A 27281-nucleotide genomic window follows, 5' to 3' on the forward strand; every position below is an offset into this window, starting at 1 on the left:
CCAGATTCTCCCCAAAACCCTCATGTGACACCATGAGAACCCCAAAATCCCCCAAATATTCCCCAAAACCCTCATGTGACACCATGAGAACCCCAAAATCTCCCAAATTCTCCCCAAAACCCTCATGTGACACCATGAGAACCCCAAAATCTCCCAAATTCTCCCCAAAATCCTCATGGGACACCCCAAAAACCCCCAAATTCTCCCTCAAACTCTCATGTGACACCATGAGAACCCCAAAATCCCCAAAATTTCCCTCAAACTTTTGTGGGACACCCCAAGAACCCCAAAATTCTCCCCAAAACTGTCATGTGACACCATGAGAACCCCAAAATTTCCCCCAAATTCCCCTCAAACTCTCATGGGACACCATGAGAACCCAAAAAAACCCCAAAAAAACCCCCCAAAAAACCCCCAAATCCCCCCCAAACCCTCCTGTGACACCATGAGAACCCCAAAATCCCCAAAATTTCCCTCAAACTTTTGTGGGACATCCCAAAATCCCCCAAAATTCTCCCCAAAACTCTCATAGGACACTACAAAAACCCCAAAATCCCCAAAATTCTCCCCAAAACCCTCATGTGACACCATGAGAACCCCAAAATCCCCAAAATTTCCCTCAAACTTTTGTGGGACACCCCAAAATCCCCCAAATTCTCCCCAAAATCCTCATGGGCCACCCCAAGGTGACATTCCTGGGGCTGTTGGTGGCTTTTGTCACCCTGACCCTTTCCCCAGGGAGGATTTTTTGGTTTTTTTTTCCCTTTTTTCCCCATTTTCCCTCTGTTTGGTGGCTCTGCTGCTCCTCAGGGCCACCCCTGTGTCACCCAGGGTGTCACTGTGTCACCGTGTCAGTGTCACCCGGTGTCACTCGGCCATCCCGGGCTGTGTCCAGCCCTCTGTCACTGTCACACCCCGCCCAGTGACACCCCGTGGCTCCAGGAGGGTGGCACTGTCACACTGGGTGTCACCACGGTGTCACCATCAGGTGTGGCAGTGTCAGCCACCTGCAGGTCGTGGTCACTGCCACCACCTGGGACAGGGACAGAGGATTGAGACAGGGGACAGGGAGGGGACAGGGACAGGGACAGGGAGGGGACAGGGACAGGGAGGGGACAGGAACAGAAACAGGGATGGGGACAGGGACAGGGAAGAGGGGACAGGGATGGGGACAGGGGACAGGGACAGAGGATAGAGACAAGGGGACAGGGGATGGGGACAGGGACAGGGGAGAGGGGACAGGGGACAGATAGAGAGGAGGGACAGGGAGCACAGGGACAGGTGACACAGACAGACAGATATAGGTGACACAGACAGGTGACAGACACAGGGACAGGTGGCACAGGGACAGACAGACACAGGGGCAGGTGACACAGGGACAGACACAAAGACAGGTGACATAGACACAGGGACAGGTGACACAGACACAGGGACAGGTGGCACAGGGACAGACACAAAGACAGGTGACATAGACACAGGGACAGGTGACACAGACACAGGGACAGGTGACACAGACAGACACAGGTGACACGGACACAGGGACAGGTGACACAGACACACAGGGACATGTGACATAGGGTCAGGGACAGGTGACACAGGGACAGGTGGCACAGGGACAGACAGACACAAGGACAGGTGACACAGGGACAGACAGACACAGGGACAGGTGACAAAGGTACAGGTGACACAGACAGACAGACATAGGTGACACAGGAACAGGTAACATAGGGACAGACACAGGGACAGGTGACACAGACACAGGGACAGGTGACAGACACAGAGACAGGTGACACAGACAGACACAGAGACAGGTGTCACAGACAGGTGACAGCCGTGGGGACACCATGAACCCTCCCAGTGTCACCGTGCCACAGGTGACAGCGCCAGGGCCTGGCAGCCACCCATGGGGACAAACAGCGAGTGCCACCCACCCAGCCGGTGTCACCTGGGGACAAACAGCGAGTGCCACCCACCCAGCCGGTGTCACCTGGGGACAAACAGCGAGTGCCACACGCCCAGCCGGTGTCACCTGCTGTCACCCATGGGGACAGCAAACCACCCCTGGAGAGGGGGTGGCACAGGGTGATGGACCTGACTGTCACCCCTCGGCTGGGGACTGTCCCCAGCTGTCCCCAGGTGTGTCCCCAGATGTCCCCAGATGTGTCCCCAGGTGTGTCCCCAGATGTGTCCCCAGGTGTGTCCCATGTGTGTGTCCCCAGATGTCCCCACATGTGTCCCCAGGTGTGTCCCCATATGTGTCCCCAGGTGTGTCCCCAGCTGTCCCCAGGTGTGTCCCCATGTGTGTCCCCTCCCCGAGGCCCCGCCGTGCCTTGTCCTGCCACAATCCGATTTATTTTGGCTCCAAGGAATCGCCATTTGCCCCCAGACCTGGGGGGGATCCCCCTGGGGACCCCAGAATTGATGAGGGACCCCCATGGGGACAGGAGAGACCCCTCCCCAAAAGGGAGACAAGGGGGGACCCCCTAATTTGGGGGGGGGGTCTTGGTGACCCCCGATGTGTGGGGGGGCCGTGAGCACCTAATTTGGGGGGGTCGGCGACCCTTGACCCCCCTCTGGCGATGACGTCATTACCCGCGGCCTGCAGGAGGGGGGCTCCGGGGTCACGGGGGGTTCACGGAAGGGAAACCCCTCCCCAAAAAAAGGGGACCCCCGCCCCCCCCATATCCCCACGACCCTCCCACTGCCCCCAGCCCCTCCTGAGCCTCCCCAGCCCCTCAGGGCCCCCCCCGCACCTCGGGGCCCCTCAGGCCGGGCCCGGGGTCGCCGCCGAGCCCGCGCCGCCCGTCGCCGTGGCAACGCCACCGGAAATCCCCGCCCTGTGCGTCGCAGGGTGTGCTGGGAAACGTAGTCCTCTGCCACGTGGCCCGCTATTACCGCGCGGTGCACGCTGGGAAATGTAGTCACGGGTTCAGCACCCGTTATGGTGGCAGCGGCGCGCGGTGCACGCTGGGAAATGTAGTCACGGGATCAAGTACCCACTATGGGTTCAAGCGGCGCGCGGTGCACGCCGGGAGTTGTAGTGCGTGGCTCCGCCCCCTGGGCCGCGGCGCCATCATGGCGGATCCGCCTGAGGAGGCGGGGAGCGGCCCGGCCGTGAGTGAGAGGGCCTGGGGGGGCTGTAGGGGATTTGGGGGGTCCTGTAGGGGATTTGGGGGGACCTGGGGGGCTGCAGGGGATTTGGGGGGGCTGTAGGGGCGGTACAGCCGCCGTATGGATCCTAGGGAGAGCGGAGGTGGGGAGATCCAGAGCCCACAGGGGTTCGTGGGGGGCGGTTCCGAGGCCGTGAGGGGAGATACCGGGGGGCTGAGGGGGCTGAGGGGAGGTTTGGGGGTGCACAGGGCTGGGAGGAGATTTGGGGGGTCCATAAGGGCTGGAGAAGGTTTTGGGGGGTCCACAAGGGCTGGAAAAGCTTTGGGGGGGGTCCATAAGAACCAGAGAAGGTTTTGAGGGGTCCATAAGAACCAGGAAAGATTTGGGGGGTCCATAAGGGTTGGAGAAGGTTTGGGGATCCATAAGAACCGAGGAAGGTTTTGGGGGTCCAGAAGAACCAGGAAAAGTTTTGGGGGGTCCAGAAGGGTTGGGAAAGGTTTGGGAGGTCCATAAGAACCAGGGAAAATTTGGGGGGCCCATAAGAACCAGGAAATGTTTTGGGGGTCCATAAGAACCAGGGAAGGATTTTGGGGTCCATAAAGGCTGGAGAAGGTTTTGGGGTTCCATAAGAACCAGAGAAGGTTTGGGGGGTCCATAAGAACCGGGGAAGGTTTTTGGGGGTCCATAAGAACCAGGGAAGGTTTTGGGGGGTCCATAAGAACCAGGGAAGGTTTTGGGGGGTCCATAAGAACCAGGAAAGTTTTGGGGAGTCCATAAGAACCACGAAAAGTTTTGGGGTTCCATAAGAACCGCGCTTCCCCCAACCCTCCCAACCCCACCCGGGGGTTTCGGGGGTCTCACCCCTTCCCCGTGCCCCGCCAGGAGCCCGGCCCGGGGGTCTCGGGGCCCCCCCGGGGGCGGCAGCGGCTCGAGGCGCTGCTCAACCGCAGCCTCCGCATCCGCATGTCGGACGGGCGGACCCTGGTGGGCGCGTTCCTGTGCACGGACCGCCAGAGCAACGTGATCCTGGGCTCGGCGCAGGAGTTCCTGAAAGCTGCGGGTGAGGGGGGTCCGGGGGGAGTTTGGGGAGTTCTGGGGGCAGTTTGGGGGGTCCTGGGGGGAGTTTGGGGGTCCTGGGGGGAATTTGGGGGGTCCTGGGGGGAGTTTGGGGGGTCCTGGAGGGGTTTTGGGGGTCCTGGGTGCTGTTTGGGGGGTCCTGGAGGAGTTTTGGGGGGTCCTGGAGGAGTTTTGGGGGTCTGAGGGGTTTTGGGGGTCCTGGGGGGAATTTGGGGAGTTCTGGGGGGGTCCCGGGGGGAGTTTGGGGGGTCTGAGGGGGAGTTCTGGGGGGTCCTGAAGGAGTTTTGGGGGTCCTGGGGGGGTCCTGGAGGAGTTTTGGGGGTCCTGGGGGGGTCCTGGAGGAGTTTTGGGGGTCCTGGGGGAGTTTGGGGGGAGTTTTGGGGGTCCTGGGGGAGTTTTTGGGGGATCCTGATGGAGTTTTGGGGGGTTCTGGGGGGTCCTGGAGGAGTTTGGGGGGTCTGAGGGGGGAGTTTGAGGGGTTCTGGGGGAATTTGGGGGGAGTCCCAGGGGTATTTGGGGGGTTCTGGGGGGTCCTGAAGGAGTTTTGGGGGGTCTGAGGGGGAATTTGGGGGCAGTTTGGGGGGTCTTGGGGGAGTTCGGGACCCTGGGATTGGCCCAGGAATTCCTGAGGGTTTTGGGATTTTTTGGGGGGTTTTTTTTAGGGTTTTTTTTGGGGGGTGGCAGCGTCCTGTCCCAGCAGTGTCCCCCTGGGTGGGGTGAAGGGACCTGGGGGGGTTTTGGGGTCCGGCCTCCCCCTTTTGGGGTGTCTGAGCCCCCGTTTGGGGTGTCTGAGCCCCTTTTTGGGGTGTCTGATCCCCTTTTGGGGTATCTGAGCCCCCTTTTGGGGTGTCTGATCCCTTCTCCTCCCCCCAGACGCGTTCCCGGGCAGCGAGCCCCGAGTGCTGGGGCTGGCCATGGTCCCCGGGCACCACATCGTGTCCATCGAGGTGGAGCCCCCCTACCCCTGAGGGGCCCCGAAAACCGCGGGGGGACCCCAGAAACAACGGGGGGACCCCAAAAACCACCCTGAGGAACCCCAAAAAACACCCTGAGGAACCCCTGAGGAACCCCAAAAACAATGGGGGGACCCCTGGGAGACCCCAAAACCACCCAGAGGAACCCCAAAAACCACCTGAGCCCCCCCCCAGCACCTGAATGGACCCTCTGGATGGACCCCAAACCCTGAGGGAACCCCCAGGATTGTATGGACATCCCCCCAAATCCATGTGGGACCCCCCCCAAATGTTCCTCGGGGGTTTGGGGGTCCCCAAGGTGCCATTAAAGCCCCCCCAAGTGACATTTGTGTGTCCCCGTGTGACGTTTGTGTGTCCCCCCCTCTGTGTGACAGGAGAGCCCCCCCAAATTTCTGAGACTCCTCCCAAAATTTCTGAGACCCCCCCTCAATTCCTGAGACCCCCCCTCAATTCCTGAACACCCCAGATTTCTTAGACCCCCCCCCAATTCCTGACCCCCCCCAAATTCCTGACACCCCTCCCCAATTCCTGAACCTCCCCAAATTCCTGAGACCCCCCTGAAAATTTCTGAGCCCCTTCCAAATTCCTGAGACCCCTCCCCAAATTTCTGAAGCTCCCAAATTCCTGAGACCCCTCCCCAAATTCCTGAGCCCCCCCCCCCAATTAATTTCCATCACTTCCTGTCCCCCTCCTTTTCCTGAGCCCCCCCCCAAATTCCTTCTCCCAAAATTCCTGATCCCCCCAAATTTCTGAGACCCCTCCCCAAATTTCTGAACCTCCCCAAATTCCTGAGACCCCTCCCCCCAATTCCTGAGACCCCCTCCCAAAATTCCTGAATCCCCCCAAATTCCTGAGAACCCCCTGAAAATTTCGGAGCCCCTCCCAAATTCCTGAGCCCCCCCCAATTAATTTCCCTCAATTCCTGTCCCTGTTTTCCTGAGACCCCCCCCAAATTCCTTCTCTCAAAATTCCTGATCCCCCCCAAATTTTTGAGACCCCTCCCCAAATTTCTGAGCCCCCCACCCAAATTCCCGCCCCCCCCTCCCCCCCCAATCGCGCCCCTCCCCCACGGAGCCGTCGGGCTTTGCCATTAATTTAATCTCAGGTACAAAATAGCTTCTGGGGGGGGGAGGGGAGGGAGGGGGAGCACCCGCCCCTCCCCCACCCCCAAATCCACCGGGGGGGCCCGGCGAGGGGGGAGGGGCAGGGGGGGAGGGGCACACGGAGGGGGGGGAGGGGGCGGGGCGGCCGCAGGGCCCAGCACCATGATGGGGGTGGGGGCGGGGGTCAGAGGTCACCGGGGGTCAAGGGGGGAGGGGTCACCGGGGTCACGGTGACCAAAACCCCCCCCCCTCCCCCACAGCAGACCCCTCCCCTCCCCCCCCCGGGAGTCGGGGACCCCCGGCCCGACCCCCCCAATAAATAACGCGACCCCTCCCCCCCCCCTCCCCGCGTATAAATTAAAAAAGAGGAAAAATAAAAGAAAAAAATAAAGAAAAAAAAGAAGAAAAAAAAACCAAAAAATCATTTACAAAAAAAACCCAAAAAAACCAAAACCCAAAAGGAGGCTCGGGGAGGGGGGGAGGGGCACCCCAAGGCCCCTCCCCCCGCGGGGGGGCTCCGGCCGCCCCCCCCGGGTTTTTTTTTTGGGGGGGAGGGGGTAGCACAGGCCCCTCCCCCCTTTGCACCATGGATTGGGGGGGAGCCCCTCCCCCCCTTTAGAGACCTGAGCCCCACCCGGGCGGGGGGAGGGGCGGAGGGGGGGGAGGGGCACACCTCACCCAACCCCCCCCTCCCCAAAAAAAATAAAAATCCCCTCCCCCACCCCTCGGACCCGTATGGGGGGGGAGGGGCGCTGCTCGTGGGGGTGGGGGGCGAGTTTTTGGTTGAATCTTGGCAAGGGGGTGGGACCCCCCCCCAATAAAAGTGCCCCTCCCCCCTGCCCCTCCCCCCTTTTTAATGCTGGGGGAGGGGCGGGGACCCCCCCCGGGCCCCCCTTTGTGTTGGGGGAGGGGCACAAACTCCCCCAAAAGTTTTTTTTTTGGGGGGGGGAGGGGCCGCAGCAGAGCTCCCCCGACCCCCTCTGAGTTCAGAGACCCCCCCAAAATTTGGGGGTGGGGGAGGCGAGGAGCAGAGAGACCCCCCCCACACACACCCCGCGGGGGGAGGGGCGGTGGGGGAGGGGCTGTGTGAATTCCTATAAATCGGGATTTTTGTATAAAATCGGAGTTTTCCCACCCGAACCCCTCCCCCCCCACCCCCCCGCGGTGGGGGAGGGGCGTCCTGGCCGTCCAGGCGGATTTTGGGGCGATTTCTCCGGGAATAAATAAAAAGTGTTCGTGGGGGGAGGGGCGAGAGGACCCCCCTGTCCCCTCGTGTCCCCTCGTGTCCCCTCCCCCGCCGGGGTGGCCCCTGGGGGGGGCTCGGGGGTCTCATCTGGGGGTCGGCGGCGTCACCTGGAGGGGGGAGGGGACAGCTCAGCACCGCCACCCTGGGGACACCGGGGAGGGGACAGTGCCCACACAGGTGTCCCCAGGTGTGCTGGGTGTGTCCCCAGAGCGGGGTGGCACTGTCCCCAGCTGTCCTCAGGTGTGTCGTTGTGTCCCCAGCTGTCCCCAGAGCAGGGCTATCACTGTCCCCAGCTGTCCCTAGGTGCTCCCTGGTGTCCCCAGGTGTGTCCCTGTGCCCCCAGCCATCCCCAGGTGTGTCCCCAGGTATGTTCACAGGTGTCCCCAGGTGTGTCCCCAGCCGTCCCCAGCTGTCCCACGTGTCACCAGGTACATTCACAGCTGCCCCCAGCTGTCCTCAGGTGTGTCCCTTTGTCCCCAGCTGTCCCAGGTGTCCCCAGCTGTCCCCAGGTGTGTCCACAGCCCCCCCAGGTGTGTCCCCAGGTACATTCACATCTGTCCCCTGGTGTCCCCAGGTGTCCCAGGTGTGTCCCTGTGTCCCCAGCTGTCCCCAGGTGCATCCTCAGCCATCCCCAGATGTGTCCCCAGCTGTCCCCAGCTTTTCCCGGCATGTCCCTGTGTCCCCAGCTGTCCCTAGCCCTCCCCAGCTGTCCCCAGGTGTGTCCCTGTGTCCCCAGCCATCCCCAGTTGTCCCCAGCCGTCCCCAGCTATCCCAGGTGTGTCCCCAGGTCTCCCCAGGTGTGTCCCCAGCCATCCCCAGCTTTCCCAGGCATGTCCCTGTGCCCCCAGGTGTGTCCCCAGCCCTTCCCAGCTATGTCCCCAGCTGTCCCCAGGTGTGTCCCTGTGCCTCCAGGTGTCCCCAGCCATCCCCAGCTGTCCCCAGCCATCTCAGGTGTGTCCCTGTGTCCCCAGTCGTCCCCAGGTGCCCCCAGGTGTATCCTCAGCCATCCCCAGGTGTGTCCCCAGCTGTCCCCAGCTGTCCCAGGTGTGTCCCTGTGTCCCCAGGTGTGTCCCCAGGTGTCCTGACCAGGGTGAAGCCGTCGTAGATCTGCATCAGCTCCTCGGTCTTGTACTGCTCGAGGACGATGACGCCGGCCAGGCCGCCGGCGCGGCGCCGCGCGCAGCCCTCGCAGTGCACCAGGTACGTGTTGCGCCCGCCCGTCTCGCTGGTCACAAACAGGATGTTGAACACCTCCACCTGCGGGGCAGAGGTCAGGGCAGGGGTCAGGGGTCATGGTAATGGTCAGTGGTGTGGGCAGGGGTCAGGGTAATGGTCAGTGGTGTGGTCAGGGCAGGGTCAGGTCACAAACAGGATGTTGAACACCTCCACCTGCGGGGTCAGAGGTCATGGTAATGGTCAGTGGTGTGGGCAGGGGTCAGGGTAATGGTCAGTGGTGTGGTCAGGGCAGGGTCAGGTCACAAACAGGATGTTGAACACCTCCTGTGGGGTCAGGGGTCATGGTAATGGTCAGCACAGGGGTCAGGGTAATGGTCAGTGGTGTGGTCAGGTCACAAACAGGATGTTGAACACCTCCACCTGCGGGGGTAGAGGTCAGGGGTCAGAGTAGGGGTCAGGGCAGGGTCAGTGGTGTGGTCATGGTAATGGTCAGTGGTGTGGTCAGGGCAGGGGTCAGGGCAAGGTCAGGTCACAAACAGGATGGTGAACACCTCCACCTGCGGGGGCAGGGGTCATGGTAATGGTCAGTGGTGTGGGCAGGGGTCAGGGCAGGGTCAGGGTAATGGTCGGTGGTGTGGGCAGGGGTCAGGGTAATGGTCAGCACAGGAGTCAGGTCACAAACAGGATGTTGAACACCTCCACCTGTGGGGGCAGGGGTCATGGTAATGGTCAGTGGTGTGGGCAGGGGTCAGGGCAGGGTCATGGTCAGGGCAAGGTCAGGGCACAAACAGGATGTTGAACACCTCCACCTGCGGGGGCAGGGGTCAGGGCAGGGTCAGGGCAATGGTCAGAGGTGTGGCCAGGGCAGGGGTCAGCAGCGTGGCCAAAGATGCCCCATGGCCACAGCAATGGTCAGAGGCACGGCCAAGGACAGCCCATGGCCATGGCAATGGTCAGTGGTGTGGCCATGGCAATGGTCAGTGGTGTGGCCATGGCAATGGTCAGTGGCATGGCCGAGGATAGCCCACGGCCACCAGCAGTGTGACAGTGACACAGCCAAGGACCCCCCGATTGTCCCCAGGACCAAGGACAAGGACAGGGCCACCCCAAGGCCACAGTCAATGGGGTGACAATGACACGGCCAAGGACAAGGCCACCCCATGTCCCCATGTCCCCTGGCTGTCCCCATGTCCCCTGGCTGTCCCCTGGCTGTCCCCATGTCCCCTGGCTGTCCCTGTGTCCCCTGGCTGTCCCCGTGTCCCCTGGCTGTCCCCTGGCTGTCCCCATGTCCCCTGGCTGTCCCCATGTCCCCTGTGCTGTCCCCTGTCCCCGTCACTCACGTCACACTCGTTGCAGTAGTACGCCGGCTCGTCCTTGACGCGCCCCTGGTACAGCCCTGTGTCCCTGCTGTCCCCATGTCCCCTGGCTGTCCCCATGTCCCCTGGCTGTCCCCTGGCTGTCCCCATGTCCCCTGGCTGTCCCCTGTCCGTGTCACTCACGTCACACTCGTTGCAGTAGTACGCTGGCTCGTCCTTGACGCGTCCCTGGTAGGCGATTTTCTTGCCCGCGCGCACCAGGCTCTCGCGCTGCACCTGGCAGTGCTTGATGGACTGCAGCAGGCAGTACCTGCGGGAGGGGACAGGGACACACGGGTCAGTGGGGTCACCGGGGTCACTGGGGTCACCAGGGTCACCAGCATTGGGGACAGGGACACACGGGTCACCAGGGTCACCCATGTCACCAGGGTCAGGGACAGGGACACCCATGCCACCAGGGTGACCTGTGTCACCCACCATTGGGGACACCCACGTCACTGTGTCACCAATGTCACAACCATCAGGGACAGGGACACACGTGTCACCAGGGTCACCAGCATTGGGGACAGGGACACCTATCACCCATGTCATGACCATCACTGTCACCAGTGTCACCCGCCATCAGGGACAGGGACACCCACGTCACCAGTGTCACCAGTGTCACCCACCATTAGGGACAGGGACACCCATGTCACTAGGGTCACCACCATTGGGGACAGGGACTGCTGTCACCAGTGTCACCGTGTCACCAGGGTCACCAGTGTCACCAGCATTGGGGACAGGGACACCTGTGTCACCCATGTCATGACCATCACTGTCACCAGTGTCACCCACCATTAGGGACAGGGACACCCATGTCACCAGTGTCACCTGCTGTCACCAGTGTCACCACCATCAGGGACAGGGACACTTGTGTCACTTGTCACCTATCACTGCTGTCACCCACGAGGACACCATCACTGGGGACACTGCCATCTGCTGTCACCCACCATGGGCCAGCCAAGCCACCAAATCCCCATCCCAGGTGTCCCCAGCTGTCCCCAGGCATCCCCAGGCGTCCCCAGCTGTCCCCAGGGGTGTCCCCAGGTGTCCCCAGGTGTCCCCAAACCCACTTGATCATCTTGTAGAGGTCGGGGTCGCTGATCTTGACGGTCCTGGCCACGTTCCAGGACACGTGGATCATGGGCACGATGGACTTGACGTTCTTCACCTCGTTCCACTCGTAGCGCTCCAGGGCCAGCTGGTACTGGTACGCTGGGGACATCGGGGACATCGGGGACATTGGGGACAATGGGGACAATGGGGATGTTGGGGACATTGGGGGGGATTAGGGACATTGAGGGGATTGGGGACATTGGGGACGTTGGGGGTGTCATGGCCACCCTGACCCCCCCAGGACTCTCTGTGGTCCCCATGTGGCAGTGCCACATCCAGGGTGTGTCCCCAGTGTCCCCAATGTCCCTGCACTGCTGTCCTCATAGCCCCATGTCCCCACTGTGTCCCCATGTCCCTGTGTCCCTTCATGTCCCCATGTCCCTGTACCCATGATCAGCCCCAGTTCCAGGCGATGTTGTTGTCCCCTCAATGTCCCCAATGTCCCCAATGTCCTCTCAGTGTCCCCAATGTCCCCAGTGTTCCCAATGTCCCCTCAGTGTACCCTCACCGGTGAGCGGCCCCACATTCCAGGTGATGTTGTTGTCCCCCCAGTGTCCCCCCAATGTCCCCAGTGTCCCCTCACCAGTCAGTGGCCCCATGTTCCAGGTGATGTTGTCCCCCCAATGTCCCCAACTTCCCCCCAGTGTCCCCTCACTGGTGAGCGGCCCCACGTTCCAGGCGATGTTGTTGTCCCCCCAGTGTCCCCAATGTCCCCAGTGTCCCCTCAGTGTCCCCATGTCCCCTCACCGGTCAGCGGCCCCACGTTCCAGGCGATGTTGTTGCACCAGCCCAGTGTCCCCAATGTCCCCAATGTCCCCTCAGTGTCCCCCTGTCCCCTCACCAGTGAGTGGCCCCACGTTCCAGGCGATGTTGTTGCACCAGCCCAATGTCCCCAATGTCCCCTGTCCCCAATGTCCCCAATGTCCCCAATGTCCCCAATGTCCCCTCACCGGTGAGCGGCCCCACGTTCCAGGCGATGTTGTTGTCCCCCAATGTCCCCAATGTCCCCAATGTCCCCAATGTCCCCCCTGTCCCCTCACCGGTGAGCGGCCCCACGTTCCAGGCGATGTTGTTGCACCAGCCCAGTGTCCCCAATGTCCCCAATGTCCCCAGTGTCCCCACTGTCCCCAATGTCCCCAATGTCCCCCTGTCCCCTCACCGGTGAGCGGCCCCACGTTCCAGGCGATGTTGTTGCACCAGCCCGTGGCCTGCACCCAGTGCACGGTGCCGGCGTTGATCCACACCAGGTCGCCGGGGCGCTGCACGAAGCGGTACACCGGGATGTTGGAGCGGTACAGGTCCTCCAGGATGGGCCACCACGAGCCCGTCAGGTAATCCACGCCGTGCCTGCGCCGGGGGCGTGGTCAGCGACAGCCCCGCCCACTGCTGGGCACGCCCACTGAGCCCCACCCCCTCCTTCCCAACCGAAAATCCTCCCCCATTGGTGGGAAGGGAGAGTTGGCCACGCCCCCTTGTGGTATCAGGCCACGCCCCATGTGTGGCCACGCCCCCGTGTGGAGCCACGCCCATGTGATATCAGGCCACACACAGTGACTCCACCCAGGCCACACCCCATGTGTAGCCACGCCCCTGTGTGACATCAGGCCACATCCAGTGACTCCACCCAAGCCACGCCCACTTGTGTAGCCACGCCCCCACGTGACATCAGGTCACACTGACTCCACCCAGGCCACGCCCCCATGTGTGGCCACACCCATGTGACATCAGGCCACACCCAGTGACTCCACCCAGGCCACGCCCCCACTAATTAACGCTAATTATGCTGCGTCAGCTCCTTTATGAAAGCCCCTCCCCTTTCCCTAAGCCCCACCCATTTTAGCCCCTCCCACTTAAGCCCCTCCCCTTTCCCAGTCTCATTTCCCTTCCCTAGGCCCCTCCCCTTTTATCTCAGCCCCTCAGACCCCCCCAATTCCTGAGACCCCCCCCTAAATTCCTGCCCCCCAATTCCTCAGACCCCCCCCCCCAAACTCCCTTTCCCAAATTTCTGAGGCCCCCCCAAATTCCTGCCCCCTCATTTCCTCAGCTCCCCAATTTTCTGAACCCCAAAATTCCTTCTCCTCAAATTTCTGAGCCCCCCTCCCAATTCCTACACCCCCATTTCCTCAGCCCCCTCAAATTCCTGAACCCCAAAATCCTTTTCCCTCAGTTCCTGTCCCCATTTTCCTGAGTTCCCCCCCAATTCCTGAGCCCCACTAAATTCCTGAGCCCCTCCATTTCCTCAGCTCCCCAAATTTCTGAACCCCAAAATTCCTTTTCCCTCAATTCCTGTCCCCCGTTTTCCTGAGCACCCCAAATTTTTTCTCCCCAAATTTCTGAGCACCCCAGCACCCAATTCCTGCTCCCCCAATTCCTGGCCCCTTCCAAGCAAACCACGCCCTCTTTTGTACAAACCACGCCCCCTTTTAGGCAAACCACACCTTCTTTAACAAACCACACCCCTTTACATAAGCCACACCCCTTTGTGCAAACCACGCCTCCTTTTGTTCAGACCAAACCTCTTTTTTCTCAGACCACGCCCCCTTTATACAAACCACACCTCCTTTATGCAAACCACACCCCTTTAGACAAACCACGCCCCTTTTAGACAAACCACACCCCTTTTTGTACAGGCCCAGCCCCCTTTCGTGCAGGCCACGCCCCCTTTCGTGCAGGCCCCGCCCACCTGTCGCAGAAGGCGGAGATGGTTTCCCAGTAGTGCTCGTGCACCGCGAACCACTCGCAGTCGCCGGGGCCGATGTTGATGTTCACCGAGCAGAAGTTGTTGTTCTCCTGGTGGCCTGCGGGGGACGCTGGCACTGTCACTGTCACCGTCACCTCCTGTCACCTCCTGTCACCTTCACTGAGGTGTGCCCACCACTGTCACTGTCACCTCCTGTCACCCCCACTGGGCTGTGCTCAGTGCTAGCACTATCACTGTCACCATCACTGTCACATCCTGTCACCTCCTGTCACTCCCACTGGGCTTTGCCCACCACTGTCACTGTCACTGTCACTGTCACCCCAGCTGGGGTGTGCTCAGTGCTGGCACTGTCACTGTCACCGTCACTGTCACCATCACTGTCACCTCCTGTCATCCTCACTAGGCTTTGCCCACCACTGTCACTGTCACTGTCACTGTCACCCCAGCTGGGGTGTGCTCAGTGCTGTCACCGTTACTGTCACCATCACTGTCACCCCCTGTCACTTCCTGTCACCCTCACTGGGCTGTGCACACTACTGGCACTGTCACCATCACTGTCACATCCTGTCACCTCCTGTCACCGCTGCTGCGCTGTCCCCACCGCTGTCATCGTCACTGTCACCTCCTGTCACCCCCGCTGGGGTGTGCTCACTGCTGGCACCGTCACTGTCACCGTCACTGTCACCTCCTGTCACCCTCACTGGGCTGTCCCCACCACTGTCACCCCCACTGGGATTCGCCCACCACTGTCACTGTCACCGTCACTGTCACCCCAGCTGGGGTGTGCTCAGTGCTGGCACTGTCACTGTCACCTCCTGTCACCCCCACTGGGCTGTGCCCACTGCTGGCACCGTCACTGTCACCGTCACTGTCACCTCCTGTCACCTTCACTGGGCTGTCCCCACCGGTGTCCCCACCACTGTCACCCCCAAAGTTGTCCCCATGTCCCTTCCCACTCCCCAGATGTTGCTGCCATCACAGTGTGATGTCCAAGGTGTGCCCAGCTGTCCCCAGGTGTCCCCAGGTGTGCCCAGATGTCCCTAGGTGTCCCCAGGCGTCCCCAGCTGTCCCCAGGTGCACCCAGCTGTCCCCATGTACCCCCAGGTGTCCCCAGGTATCCCCAGCTGTCCCCATGTGTCCCCAGCTGTCCCCAGGTGTGTCCCAGCTGTCCCCAGCTGTCCCCATCATCCCCATGTGCCCCCATGTGTCCCCAGGTATCCCCAGCTGTCCCCAGGTACCCCCAGCTGTCCCCAGCTGTCCCCAGCTGTCCCCACCGTCCGGAGCTCACCGGGGGTGCGGCTGCCGGGCACTTTCATGTAGAGCTGCACGGTGTTCATGCCCAGGATGGTGTGGCCCACGTGGCTCAGCATGTTGCCGGTGGAGGAGACGCGCATGAACGCCGGCAGCTTCAGCAGCTCCTGCAGCTGCGGCTTCCACCTGCAGGGACAGGGACAGGGACGGGCTGGCACTGGGGGTGGCACCTGGGGGGTGGCATCTGAGGGGGTGGCACCCACCTGGGGGCACGGCCTGCCCCGGGGGGAGCCACGCCCTGTCACCTGGGAGTGGCCCTGAGCCCCAAACTCAGCCCCCCAGGTGTCCCCACTGTCACCCAGGGGTGACCCTGACCCCCCCATTGTCACCCGGGAGTGACCCTGACCCCCCCACTGTCACCCAGGTGTCCCCTCCCCACCCCCCATTGTCCCTGCAGCACCCAGGGGTGACCCTGACTCCCCCACTGTCACCTAAGAGTGGCCCTGACCCCCCCCCATTGTCACCCAGGTGTCCCCATTGTCACCCAGGGGTGACCCTGACTCCCCCACTGTCACCTAAGAGTGGCCCTGACCCCCCCCCACTGTCACCCAGGTGTCCCCACTGTCACCCAGGGGTGACCCTGATCCCCCCATTGTCACCTGAGAGTGACCCTGACCCCCGCATTGTCACCTGAGAGTGACTCTGACCCCCCTCATTGTCACCCAGGTGTCCCCTCCCCACCCTCCATTGTCACCCCGGTGTCCCCATTGTCACCCAGTTGTCCCCCACCCCCCATTGTCACCCTGGTGTCCCCAGTGTCACCCGGGTGTTCCCGCTGTCACCCAGGTGTCCCCCACCCCGCCAGTGTCACCCCAGTGTCCCCAGTGTCACCCAGCTGTCCCCCACCGCCCATTGTCACCCAGGTGTCCCCCAGCTGTCCCCATTGTCACCCAGGTGTCCCCCACCGCCCATTGTCACCCCGGTGTCCCCACTGTCACCCGGCTGTCCCTGCTGTCACCTCTTGGCGTCCGACAGGTCGATGTTGGTCCCGAACTTGATGATCTGGTGGGATTTCTGGTCGGGGGGGCTGGGGGGGACACGGGGTCACGGGGGGGCGGGGACGGGGTCCCCAAGGGGGACATGTCACCCCTGCAGGCTTTGGGGACAAAGTGACAGCCTGGGGGTACTCTGGGGACATTGGGACACCACCCCAGTGACACAGTGACACCCTGGGGACATTGGGACACCACCCCCGTGACACCTTGGGGACATTGGGACCCCCTCAGTGACACCCTGGGGACATTGGGACATCCCCAGTGACACCTTGGGGACATTGGGACCCCCCTCAGTGACACCTTGGGGACATTGGGACCCCCCCCAGTGACACCCTGGGGACATTGGGACCCCCCCAGTGACACCCTGGGGACATTGGGACACCCCCAGTGACACCTTGGGGACATTGGGACCCCCCCAGTGACACAGTGACACCTTGGGGACATTGGGACCCCCCCCAGTGACACCCTGGGGACATTGGGACCCCCCAGTGACACTCTGGGGACATTGGGACCCCCCCAGTGACACCCTGGGGACATTGGGACCCTCCCCAGTGACACTCTGGGGACATTGGGACACCACCCCAGTGACACCGTGGGGACATTGGGACACCACCCCAGTGACACCCTGGGGACATTGGGACCCCCCCAGTGACACCGTGGGGACATTGGGACCCCCCCAGTGACACAGTGACACCTTGGGGACATTGGGACCCCTCAAAGGACACCAGGACCCCTTGGGGACAGCAGTGGTGGCCCGGGCTGGGGAGGGGGTGGCACTGTGTCCCCCCCAGGATGTCCCCAAAGGGGACCGGGGGTGTCCCCACCTGGGCGGGGTCTCGGTGGTGCTGTCGGGCTCCTCGGCCTCCTCATCCTCGCTGTCCTTGTCCTCCTGTGGGGACAGTGCCACCTCCTGTCACCCCCAGCTGTCACCTCAGCCCTTCTGCACGCTGGGGACACTTGGGGACACTCCAGAGACAGCCAAGAATTGTAGGGGACATTCTGGGGACATTCTGGGGGCTCCAGGATGCACATCCAGCACACCAAGGGACACTCAGGGACAGCAGGGGACACTTGGGGACACTCCAGAGACAGCCAAGAATTCCAGGGGACATTCTGGGGGCTCCAGGACACACATCCAGCACACCAAGGGACACTTGGGGACATCTCAGGGATACTTGGGGACACTCTGGGGACACCTCAGGGACACCAGGGGACACTTGGGGACACCAGGGAACACTTGGGGACACCTCAGGGACACCTCAGGGACAGCAGGGGACACTTGAGGATACCCTAGGGACACTTCGGGACACCTCAGGGACAGCAGGGGACACCAAGGGACACTTGGGGACACCTCAGGGACACTTGAGGACACCCTGGGGACACTTGGGGACACGAGTCCCTGCATGCCCCGTGTCCCCCTGTCCCGTTCCCACCGTGTCCCCTGTCCCTGTGTCCCCTCCCTGGTCACCTGCAGGGACTCCTGGAAGGACGAGGCCTGGTACTGGGTGTACTGGGAGACACTGGGGTGGGGTCCCTGCAGTGTCCCCTGTGTGTCCCCCTGTCCCTGAGGTGTGTCCCCTGTGTGTCCCCATGTCCTGTAGGTGTCCCCCTCGTGTCCCCAACATGTCCCCTCACCTGCAGGGACTCCTGGAAGGACGAGGCCTAGTACTGGGTAAACTGGGAGATGCTGGTGTGGGATCCCTGCACTGTCCCCTGTCCCTGAGGTGTGTCCCCTGTGTGTCCCCTGTCTCTGAGGTGTGTCCCCCATGTCCCCAATATGTCCCCTGTGTCCCCAACATGTCCCCTATGTCCCCCCCTCACCTGCAGGGACTCCTGGAAGGACGAGGCCTGGTACTGGGCGTACTGGGAGATGCTGGTGTGGGATCCCTACTGTGTCCCCTGTCCCTGGGGTGTGTCCCCTGTGTGTCCCCTGTCCCTGAGGTGTGTCCCCTGTGTGTCCCCATGTCCTGTAGGTGTCCCCAACATGTCCCCTCACCTGCAGGGACTCCTGGAAGGACGAGGCCTGGTACTGGGCAAACTGGGAGACACTGAGGTGGGATCCCTGCTGTGTCCCCTGTCCCTGAGGCGTGTCCCCCGTGTGTCCCCATGTCCTATACGTGTCCCCAACATGTCCCCAACACGTCCCCTCACCTGCAGGGACTCCTGGAAGGACGAGGCCTGGTACTGGGCGTACTTGGCGATGGTGGTGTGGGATCACTACTGTGTCCCCTGTCCCTGAGGAGTGTCACCTGTGTGTCCCCCATGTCCCCAACATGTGCCCTGTGTCCCCCCCACGTCCTGTAAGTGTCCCCAACATGTCCCCACCATGTCCCCTCACCTGCAGGGACTCCTGGAAGGACGAGGCCTGGTACTGGGCGTACTTGGCGATGGTGGTGTGGGAGCGGCTGCTCTCGCAGGGCCACACCTGGCGCGTCCCCGACAGGTCCCAGTTCTGGTCCGAGGGCTGCTGCACCTGCGTGCGCACCTCGACCGCGTGCTCGCCGCTGGCCTCCACCAGGGTCTTGGTGCTGAACAGCCCCAGGTCTGCCAAAAACGGGGGGTTTGGGTCACTTTGGGGTCACCAGGGGGGCTGGCATGGGGACAGGGACAGGGACAGGGACAGGGATGGGGACAGGGACAAGGGCAGGGACAGGGAGGCTCTATTGGGGTCTTGGTGCTGAACAGCCCCAGGTCTGCCAAAAACGGGGGCTTGGGTCACCTGGGGGTCACCAGGGGGGCTGGAGTGGGGACAAGGACAGGGACAGGGACAGGGACAAGGAGGTTCTACTGGGGTCTTGGTGCTGAACAGCCCCAGGTCTGCCAAAAACGGGGGGTTTGGTCATTTTGGGGTCACCAGGGGGGCTGTCATGGGGACAGGGACAGGGACAAGGGCAGGGACAGGGACAGGGAGGCTCTAACGGTGTCTTGGTGCTGAACAGCCCCAGGTCTGCCAAAAACGGGGGCTTGGGTCATTTTGGGGTCACCGGGGGGGCTGGCATGGGGACAGGGACAGGGACAAGGGCTGGGACAAGGGCAGGGACAGTGACAAGGACAGGGACAGGGCCAGCCTTGGATGACGGTGATGGGGTGATCCATGGGGGTAGATTTGTGGGATTTTGGGGTGTTTTGGGGTATTTTAGGGTGCTTGGGGTGACTCACTGAGGCGCAGGGACCCTGCCAGCCCCCGGATGACGGTGATGGGGGGATCCATGAGGGCAGGTTTTGGGGTCCCTGTCAGGTTTTGGGGTGTTTTAGGGTGTTTTGGGGTATTTTAAGGTGACTCACTGAGGCGCAGGGACCCCGCCAGCCCCCGGATGACGGCGATGGGGTGATCCATGGGGGTAGGTTTGTGGGATTTTGGGGTGTTTTAGGGTGTTTTGGGGTGTTTTAGGGTGTTTTGGAGGTTTTGGGGTGACTCACTGAGGCGCAGGGACCCCGCCAGCCCCCGGATGACGGTGATGGGGGGGTCCCTGTCAGGTTTTGGGGTCCCCTGTGGGATTTTGGGGTGTTTTAGGGTGTTTGGAGTATTTTAAGGTGACTCACTGAGGCGCAGGGAGCCCGCCAGCCCCCGGATGACGGTGATGGGGTGATCCATGAGGGCAGGTTTTGGGGTCCCTGTCAGGTTTTGGGGTCCCTGTGGGATTTTAGGGTGTTTTGGAGGTTTTAGGGTGACTCACTGAGGCGCAGGGAGCCCGCCAGCCCCCGGATGACGGTGATGGGGTTCTTGGGGTCGGTGCAGAACTGCAGCAGGACGGGCGAGAAGGCGTCGCGCTTGCTCTCCAGCTGGGCGGGAACAGCGGCGGCCAATCAGCGACCGGCGCCCCACAAAGGGACCAATCACAGCCCGCCGCCCTCAGGAAGGAGCCAATCAGCACGCGGCACCCGGCGAAAGGGCCAATCACAGCACAGCGCCCTCACGCAGGGGCCAATCACAGCACAGCGCCCTCACGCAGGGGCCAATCACAGCACAGCGCCCTCACGCACAGGCCAATCAGGGCTCAGCGCCCTCACGGAGGGGCCAATCACGGCACAGCGCCCTCACGCACGGGCCAGTCACAGCCTGACACCTCCCCCCAACAACCAGGCGAGCAGCCAATCAGGATGGAGATGGTTTGGGGCAACAGCCAATCAGTATTGAAAGGCCACGACCTGGCAGCCAATCAACAAAGAGCTGCCCATGATGGACCAATCAGGAGAGCAGGGATCCAGCCAAGGGCCAATCAGCAGAGAGATGGAATCTGCCAAGGAGCCAATCAGCAGCAAGGATTCCCAGGATCTTTCCCACCAGCCAATCAGGAGAGGGGACACCCTGGGATCCCCAGCAGGGAGCCAATCAGGAGGCAGGGGACTCATCCAGGCAGCCAATCAGCAATCATGGGACCCATCCAGGGAGCCAATCAGCAATCAAGGGACCCATCCAGGGAGCCAATCAGCAATCAGGGGACCCATCCAAGGAGCCAATCAGCAATCAAGGGACCCATTCAGGGAGCCAATCAGCAGCCAGGGGATCTGGGCAGCAGCCAATGAGCACTCACGTAGATGCTGGGCGTGGGGGGGTTGAGTTTGTCCCTCGGGAGCTGCTCCCGAGCGTCGATGCGGGGCTTGACGGACTGGGCGGGGCACAGGTAGGACTCGCGGAACGGCCCCTTCAGCCGCGCCTGCCTGCGGGGGGACGGCAGTGGGACCCCAAAAATGCCCCAGATCCCCGTCCCAGAAATGCCCAAATCCCCTGGAATCACCCAAATCCCCCTGGAATCATCCAAATCCTACTCGGACACCCCAAATCCTGTTCACACCCCCCAAAAATCCCCCAGATCTCCACCCCAGAAATGCCCAAATTCCCTGGAATCACCCAAATCCCCCTGGAATCATACAAATTCTGCTCAGATCCCCCAAAAACCCCCCAGATCCCTGTCCCAGAAATGTCCAAATTCCCCGGAATCATCCTAGAACCCCATAAATTAACCCCATGACCTCTCAAATCCCCCAAACCCACCTGGAACCCCATAAATGAACCCCATGACCCCCCCAAATCCCACCTGGAACCCCATAAATGAACTCCATGATCCCCCTGTGACCCCCAAATCCCTCAAATCATCCTAGAACCCCAAAAATGAACCCCATGATCCCCCCTGGGTGTCCCCAAATCCCCCAAATCCCACCTGGAACCCCATAAACAAACCCCATAACCCCCCAAACCCCCCCAAACCCCCCCAGCCCATCCCCCACTCACTTGCTGGCTCGCACCACCTCGGCGGCGCTGTGCCGGATCGTCAGCTGCGCCAGCGGCAACCCCCGGGGCTCCCCGGCTTCCGAGGCCACCAAAGCGTCACCGCCGGTGCCACCGCCGCCGCCACCGGTGCCACCCCCGAGCCCGGGGATCCCCGCGGCCCCCCCAGCGCCGCTCTCCACCTTGATCAGGCGGATCTTGAGCTCTTTGGGGGGCCCCTCCCCGAGCGAGCGCAGCTTGAGGAGGTCGGCGGAGCTGACGAACGCCGCCGGGGGTCCCGCCGCCGCCGGGGGGGCCGAGGGGGGGTTTGGGGGACCCCCTCCTTTCGTTTCCAGCCTGGGGGGGGGTCCCCCTTTTTCCTGCACGCCGGAGCTCTGCAGGTCGAGCGTGGCCAGCACGGGCCGGTCGCGTTGTTGCTGTTGTTGTTGTTGTTGTTGTTGTTGTTGTTGTTCCCGCTCCTCTTTCCGCGGGTGCCGGCGCCGGGGGGGTCCCCGGCGGAGATCGCGGTGACGCGAGGGGGGGACGCGGCGGTGCCGGCGACCCCCAGCCCCCAATTTCGGGGGGGTATCCGGGGAGGGGGGGCTGGGCCGGCCGGCCTGCTCGGCCAAGGTCTCACAAGCGCGGCTGATCTCCTCCAGAGCCTCGGACTCGCTGCGGGCCGGGGCGGGGGGGTGCGACCCCCAGCCGGGGGGTGAGGTAGCGAGTTGGGGGGGCGTGGGGGGGCTGGGGGAGGGGGGGGTGGGTTTGGGGGTGCTGCCCCCCACTCCCGAGGGTTTTTCTGCAGGAGGAGGAGGAGGAGGAGGAGGAGCAGGGGGGGGTTTGCTGTAAAACGGGGAAGTTTTGGGGTCATCCCGTTTGCCGAAGGGGTAAAGGCGAGGGGGGTCCGGGGGGTCCCCGTGGCCTGGGGGGGTCCCGAAGGGGGGAGGGGCTTTGGGGCGGGCCAGGAGGGGGGGGGCGGGTGGGGGGGGGTGGGGGAGGGGGTGGGGGAGGCGGTGGGGGAGGGGTGACCCCCCCCTCATCCTCCTCCTGCCGGATGGACTCGTCCAACATCTTCATGATGTTGGCCAGGCCGTCGGGTAAAATTTTGGCAAATTCGGGGGGCTCCTCGAATTGATCGTCCAAGGGGGGGGCCCCGAAATCGAAGAGGCGGGGGGGGACCCCCGGGGGGTCGGAGGAGGGCGGGGGAGGGGGGGGTAAAGGAGGGGGAGGGGGCTCGGGGTGCGGGGGGGTGGGGGGAGGGGCGGGGGTGCTCTTTGGAAAGGAGACCCCCGAAGAAATGGGGGGGCTGGGGGCGGGGGGGGGGCGCGGGGGAGGTTCCTGAGGTGTCGGGGGGGCCCTCGGAGAGGGGGGGCGGCGCTAAGGGGGGGTGGGGAGGGGTCCCCAGCCAGAAATCGCTGGGGGGGGGTTGGTGGTGATGGGGAGGGGGCTCCTCCTCCTCCTCCTCTTCCTCCTTGTCCGGGAAAGGGAAAGGGGGGGTCTGGGGGGCGCCCCCTCCCCCCCCCGTGCTGCTGGTGCTGGTGGGGTCCGGGAAAGATCCCGGGGACCCCCCCAAAGGGGGATCGGCCCCCCCCGGCCCCCCCTTGGGCGGGGGTCCCCCAAACAGGATCTCGTCCAGGGGGTCTCCCCCTCCCGGCTCCTTCAGCCAGGGCAGGGGGGGGGCGGGCAGGGGGTCCGGGGGGGCGCAGCAGGGGGGAGGGGCGGGGGGCAGGTGGGGGGTTGGGACCCCCCCGCTCGCCCCCCCCGGCCCCGGCGGCTCCGGAGGTTGGTAGCGGTGGTCGGGAGCCTGGGGGGACATTTGGGGACAAAGAGGGAGGGGGGGGACTGTGAGTGAGACCCTGGAAATGGGGGGGTGGGACCTTCCTGTGTCCCCCCCACCCCATATCCCTGTACCCCTTTTCCTCCCTGTGTCCCCTCAGCCCTGTGTCCCCTCATGTCCCCGTGTCCCCCCGTGACCTGTCCCCATACCCTCATCCCCTCCATGTCCCCGTGTCCCTCCCATGTCCCCTTCACATCCCCATGTCCCCCCTATGTCCCCATGTCCCCATCCCCCCCCGTGTCCCTGTCCCTGCCATCCCCTCATCCCTCTCATGTCCCCCCGTGTCTCCATGTCCCCATCACCGCCATGTCCCCATGTCCCTATCCCCTCCATCCCCCCCGTGTCTCCCTGTCCCATGTCCCCACGTCCCTATCCCCATCTCCCCCGTGTCCCCCCATGTCCCCCACGCCCCTCCGTGTCCCCATCCCCTCATCCCCCCTGTGTCCCCATGTCCTCATGCCACTCATGTCCCCCCTGTGTCCCCCCATGTCCCCATCCCCCCGTGTCCCCATGTCCCCTGTGTCCCCCTCATCCCCACCGTGTCCCCCCCCATGTCCCCCATGCCCCTCCCTGTCCCCATCCCCACATCCCCCTTGTGTCCCCATGTCCCCATTCCCCCCGTGTCCCCATCCCCTCATCCCCCCCATGTCCCAACCATGTCCCCATGTCCCCATCCCCTCATTCACCGCCCCATGTCCCCTCATCTCCATTCCCCCCATGTCCCCCCATCCCCCCATGTCCCCCCCATGTCCCCCCCATGTCCCCATCTCCCCCGTGTCCCCACACCCCCTGTGGCCCCTCTGTGTCGCCCACCTCCCCATCCCCCCGTGTCCCCATCTCCCCCACATCCCCCCTGTGTCCCTGTCCCCCCATGTCCCCATTCCCCCCTCATCCCCCCCGTGTCCTCCCATGTCCCCATCCCCACCGTGTCCCCATCCCCTCCATGTCCCCATGTCCCCATCCCCTCATCCCTCCCATGTCCCCATGTCCCCCCTGTGTCCCCCCCCATGTCCCCCACGCCCCCCTCGTGTCCCCATGTCCCCATCCCCGCCGTGTCCCCATGTCCCCATCCCCCCCATGTCCCCCCATGTCCCTCATCCCCCCCATGTCCCCACCCCCCCCATGTCCCCAATGTCCCCACTCACGGCGCGGGGGGGGCGGCTGCTGGTGGCGGGGGGCCGGGGGGGTGCCCGGGGGGGGGCACAAGGCACGCAGGCGGTGGCTGCTGGTGAGCGGCTCGGGGGGGCCCTAAGGTCACTTGGGAGGGGGCCCGGGGGGCCGGCGGGGGAGGGGCGGGGGGGCGGCGGGAACGGGGGGGCCACCAGCCGCTGCTCCTGGGGACAGGGGACAGGGGACAACGTTAGAGAGGGACAGGGGTTAGAGAGGGGACAGGGGGACAGAGAGGGGACACAGGGACAGGGGACAAGGTTAGAGAGGGGACAGAGAGATTAGAGAGGGGACACAGGGACATGGGGACAGAGGGGACAGGGGACAAGGTTAGAGAGGGGACAGGGGGACAGAGAGGGGACACAGGGACAGGGGACAAGGTTAGAGAGGGGACAGAGAGATTAGAGAGGGGACACAGGGACATGGGGACAGAGGGGACAGGGGACAAGGTTAGAGAGGGGACAGGGGGACAGAGAGGGGACACAGGGACAGGGGACAACGTTAGAGAGGGGACAGGGGGGTTAGAGAGGGGACAGGGGGGACAGGGGTTAGAGAGGGGACAGGGGTTAGAGAGGGGACAGGGGAACAGAGGGGGGACAGGGGGGTTAGAGAGGGGACAGGGGGGTTAGAGAGGGGACAGGGGGGTTAGAGAGGGGACAGGGGACAAGGTTAGAGAGGGGACAGGGGTTAGAGAGGGGACAGGGGGACATGGGGACAGAGGGACAGAGGGACAGGGGGTTAGAGAGGGGACATGGGGACAGAGAGGGGACAGAGGGGACAGACAGGTTAGAGAGGGGACAGAGGGACAGGGGACAGAGGTTAGAGAGGGGACGGGGGACAGAGACGGGACAGGGGGACAGAGGGACATGGAGGTGACAAGGAGGGGACGGGGGAGGACAGGGGGACAGAGGTTAGAGAGGGGACAGAGGGGACATGGGGATACAGAGGCTGGGGGGACAGGGGGACGTGGGGACACATGGGGGACATGGGGACACGTGGGGGACATGGGGGTGTGAAGGGGGACACGGGGACAGAGGGACACCAGGGACGTGTAGGGAATACACAGAGAGACACGGGGGGTGGGACACTGGGAGGGGACACACAGGGGACACACAGGTGACACAGGGTTGGTGACACAGGGTTGGTGACACGGGGTTGGTGACACAGGTGACACACAGGTGACACAGGGTTGGTGACACAGGGTTGGTGACACTGAGGGGATGACACTGGGGGGTTGACACAAGGGACACACAGGTGACGCGGGGTTGGTGACACTGGGTCAGGGACACACAGGTGACACAAGGGACACACAGGTGACGCGGGGTTGGTGACACTGGGTCAGGGACACACAGGTGACACAAGGGACACACAGGTGACGCGGGGTTGGTGACACTGGGTCAGGGACACACAGGTGACACACAGGTGACACAGGTGGGTGACACGAGGGGGGTGACACGAGGGGGGTGACACACAGGTGACACAGGGTTGGTGACACAGGGTTGGTGACACACAGGTGACACAGGTGACACTGTGGGTGTGACACAGGGTCGGTGACACACAGGTGACATTGAGGGGGTGACACAGGTGGGTGACACGAGGGGGGTGACACACAGGTGACACAGGTGACACACAGGTGACACAGGTGACACGAGGGAGGTCCCACCTGTCTGTCCGGGGGGGCCCCGTGGCGCCGGGGCGGGGCCCAGGCCTCGCTGTGGGGGAGGGGCAGGGGGCTCCACAGCCCCGGGGGCAGCGGGAACGGGGGAGGGGGCAGCGCCCCACAGCCCCCCTGGGGACAGCGGCGTCAGGGGGGCACGGGGGGACCCCGAGACCCCCCCCAAATATACCTGAGACCCCCGAGATCCCCCCCAAATAACACAGAGACCCCCCCCAAATAACACAGAGACCCCTGAGACCCCCCAGACCCCCCCACAGCCCCCCTGGGGACAGCGGCGTCAGGGGGGGCACGGGGGGACCCCGAGACCCCCCCCAAATAACACAGAGACCCCCGAGACCCCCCCCAATATCCCTGAGACCCCCTGAGACCCCCCCCAAATATCCCTGAGACCCCCGAGACCCCCCCAAATATCCCTGAGACCCCCAAATAACCCAGAGACCCCCTGAGACCCCCCAGTGCCCCCCCAAATATCCCAGTGCCCCCCCCAGACCCCTTTAACGCCCCCAGACCCATTTCAGCCCCCCCAGACCCCTTTAATGCTCCCCCAGACCCATTTCAACCCCCCCAGACCCATTTCAACCCCCCCAGACCCATTTCAGCCCCCCCCAGTTCCCCCCAAGACCTCCCCAGACCCATTTCAGCCCCCAGCCCCATTTCAGCCCCCCCAATTGCCCCCAGACCCATTTCAGCCCCCCCAACCCCCCCATTGCCCCCAGACCCATTTCAACCCCCCCAGCCCCATTTCAGCCCCCCAAGACCCCCCAGCCCCCCCCCAGACCCATTTCAGCCCCCCCAGACCCCTTTAATGCTCCCCCAGACCCATTTCAACCCCCCCAGACCCATTTCAGCCCCCCCCAGTTCCCCCCAAGACCCATTTCAGGCCCCCCAGACCCATTTCAGCCTCCCAATCCCCCCCAAACCCCCCCCAGACCCCTTTAATGTCCCCCCAGACCCCCCCCAGACCCATTTTAGCCCCCCAAACCTCCCTTAGACCCCCCCAGAACTCCCCCATTGCCCCCAGATCCATTTCAGCCCCCCCAGACCCCTTCAATTCTCTCCAGACCCCCCTCATTGCCCCCAGACCCATTTCAGCCCCCCCAACCACCCCCAAAACCCCCCCAGACCCCTTTAATACCCACCCAGATCCCTTTAATAGCCCCCAGCCCCATTTCAGCCCCCCCAATTGCCCCCAGCCCCATTTCAGCCCCCAGCCCCATTTCAGCCC

At 63.3% G+C, this 27281-nt stretch overlaps 2 protein-coding genes across 2 annotated transcripts; one reads left to right on the forward strand and one right to left on the reverse strand.

Moving 5' to 3' along the window:
• Positions 1-2579: 2579 nt before the first annotated feature.
• On the forward strand, positions 2580-5248 carry NAA38 (N-alpha-acetyltransferase 38, NatC auxiliary subunit). Its single transcript, XM_033084249.1, has 4 exons — positions 2580-2584; positions 2769-3114; positions 3994-4171; positions 5062-5248. The coding sequence occupies exons 1-4, from the start codon at positions 2580-2582 to the stop codon at positions 5154-5156; spliced, it is 624 nt and encodes a 207-aa protein (XP_032940140.1). The 3' UTR covers positions 5157-5248.
• A 2101-nt stretch (positions 5249-7349) lies between these two features.
• Positions 7350-27225, reverse strand: KDM6B (lysine demethylase 6B). Its single transcript, XM_033084250.2, has 17 exons — positions 27196-27225; positions 26042-26167; positions 24357-24545; positions 22997-23178; positions 21399-22118; positions 20701-20827; positions 19843-19948; positions 18504-18709; positions 16990-17054; positions 16129-16197; positions 15148-15296; positions 13842-13956; positions 12318-12505; positions 11116-11257; positions 10187-10313; positions 8598-8768; positions 7350-7618 (listed from the first exon to the last, which is right to left on the reverse strand). The coding sequence occupies exons 1-17, from the start codon at positions 27223-27225 to the stop codon at positions 7595-7597; spliced, it is 2736 nt and encodes a 911-aa protein (XP_032940141.1). The 3' UTR covers positions 7350-7594.
• Positions 27226-27281: the final 56 nt, after the last annotated feature.

This window comes from Catharus ustulatus, chromosome 37, assembly GCF_009819885.2.
Source record: "Catharus ustulatus isolate bCatUst1 chromosome 37, bCatUst1.pri.v2, whole genome shotgun sequence".
In the NCBI taxonomy this organism is placed as follows: Eukaryota; Metazoa; Chordata; class Aves; order Passeriformes; family Turdidae; genus Catharus; species Catharus ustulatus.

Bases quoted from the DNA above. Each gene is read 5' to 3' on its own strand.
- NAA38 (XM_033084249.1), top strand. The intron at 3,115-3,993 runs GTGAGTGAGAGG...GTGCCCCGCCAG, and splicing joins AGGCGGGGAGCGGCCCGGCC to GAGCCCGGCCCGGGGGTCTC. The intron at 4,172-5,061 runs GTGAGGGGGGTC...TCCTCCCCCCAG, and splicing joins GGAGTTCCTGAAAGCTGCGG to ACGCGTTCCCGGGCAGCGAG.
- KDM6B (XM_033084250.2), bottom strand. From the start codon at position 27,225: ATGGGGCTGGGGGCTATTAAAGGGATCTGG. The intron at 22,119-22,996 runs GTTTGGGGGACC...CCCCTCCCCCAG, and splicing joins GACCCCCTGGACGAGATCCT to CCCCCCCACGCCCCCCCAAC. The intron at 11,258-12,317 runs GTGAGGGGACAG...CGATGTCCCCAG, and splicing joins GAACGTGGGGCCGCTCACCG to CGTACCAGTACCAGCTGGCC.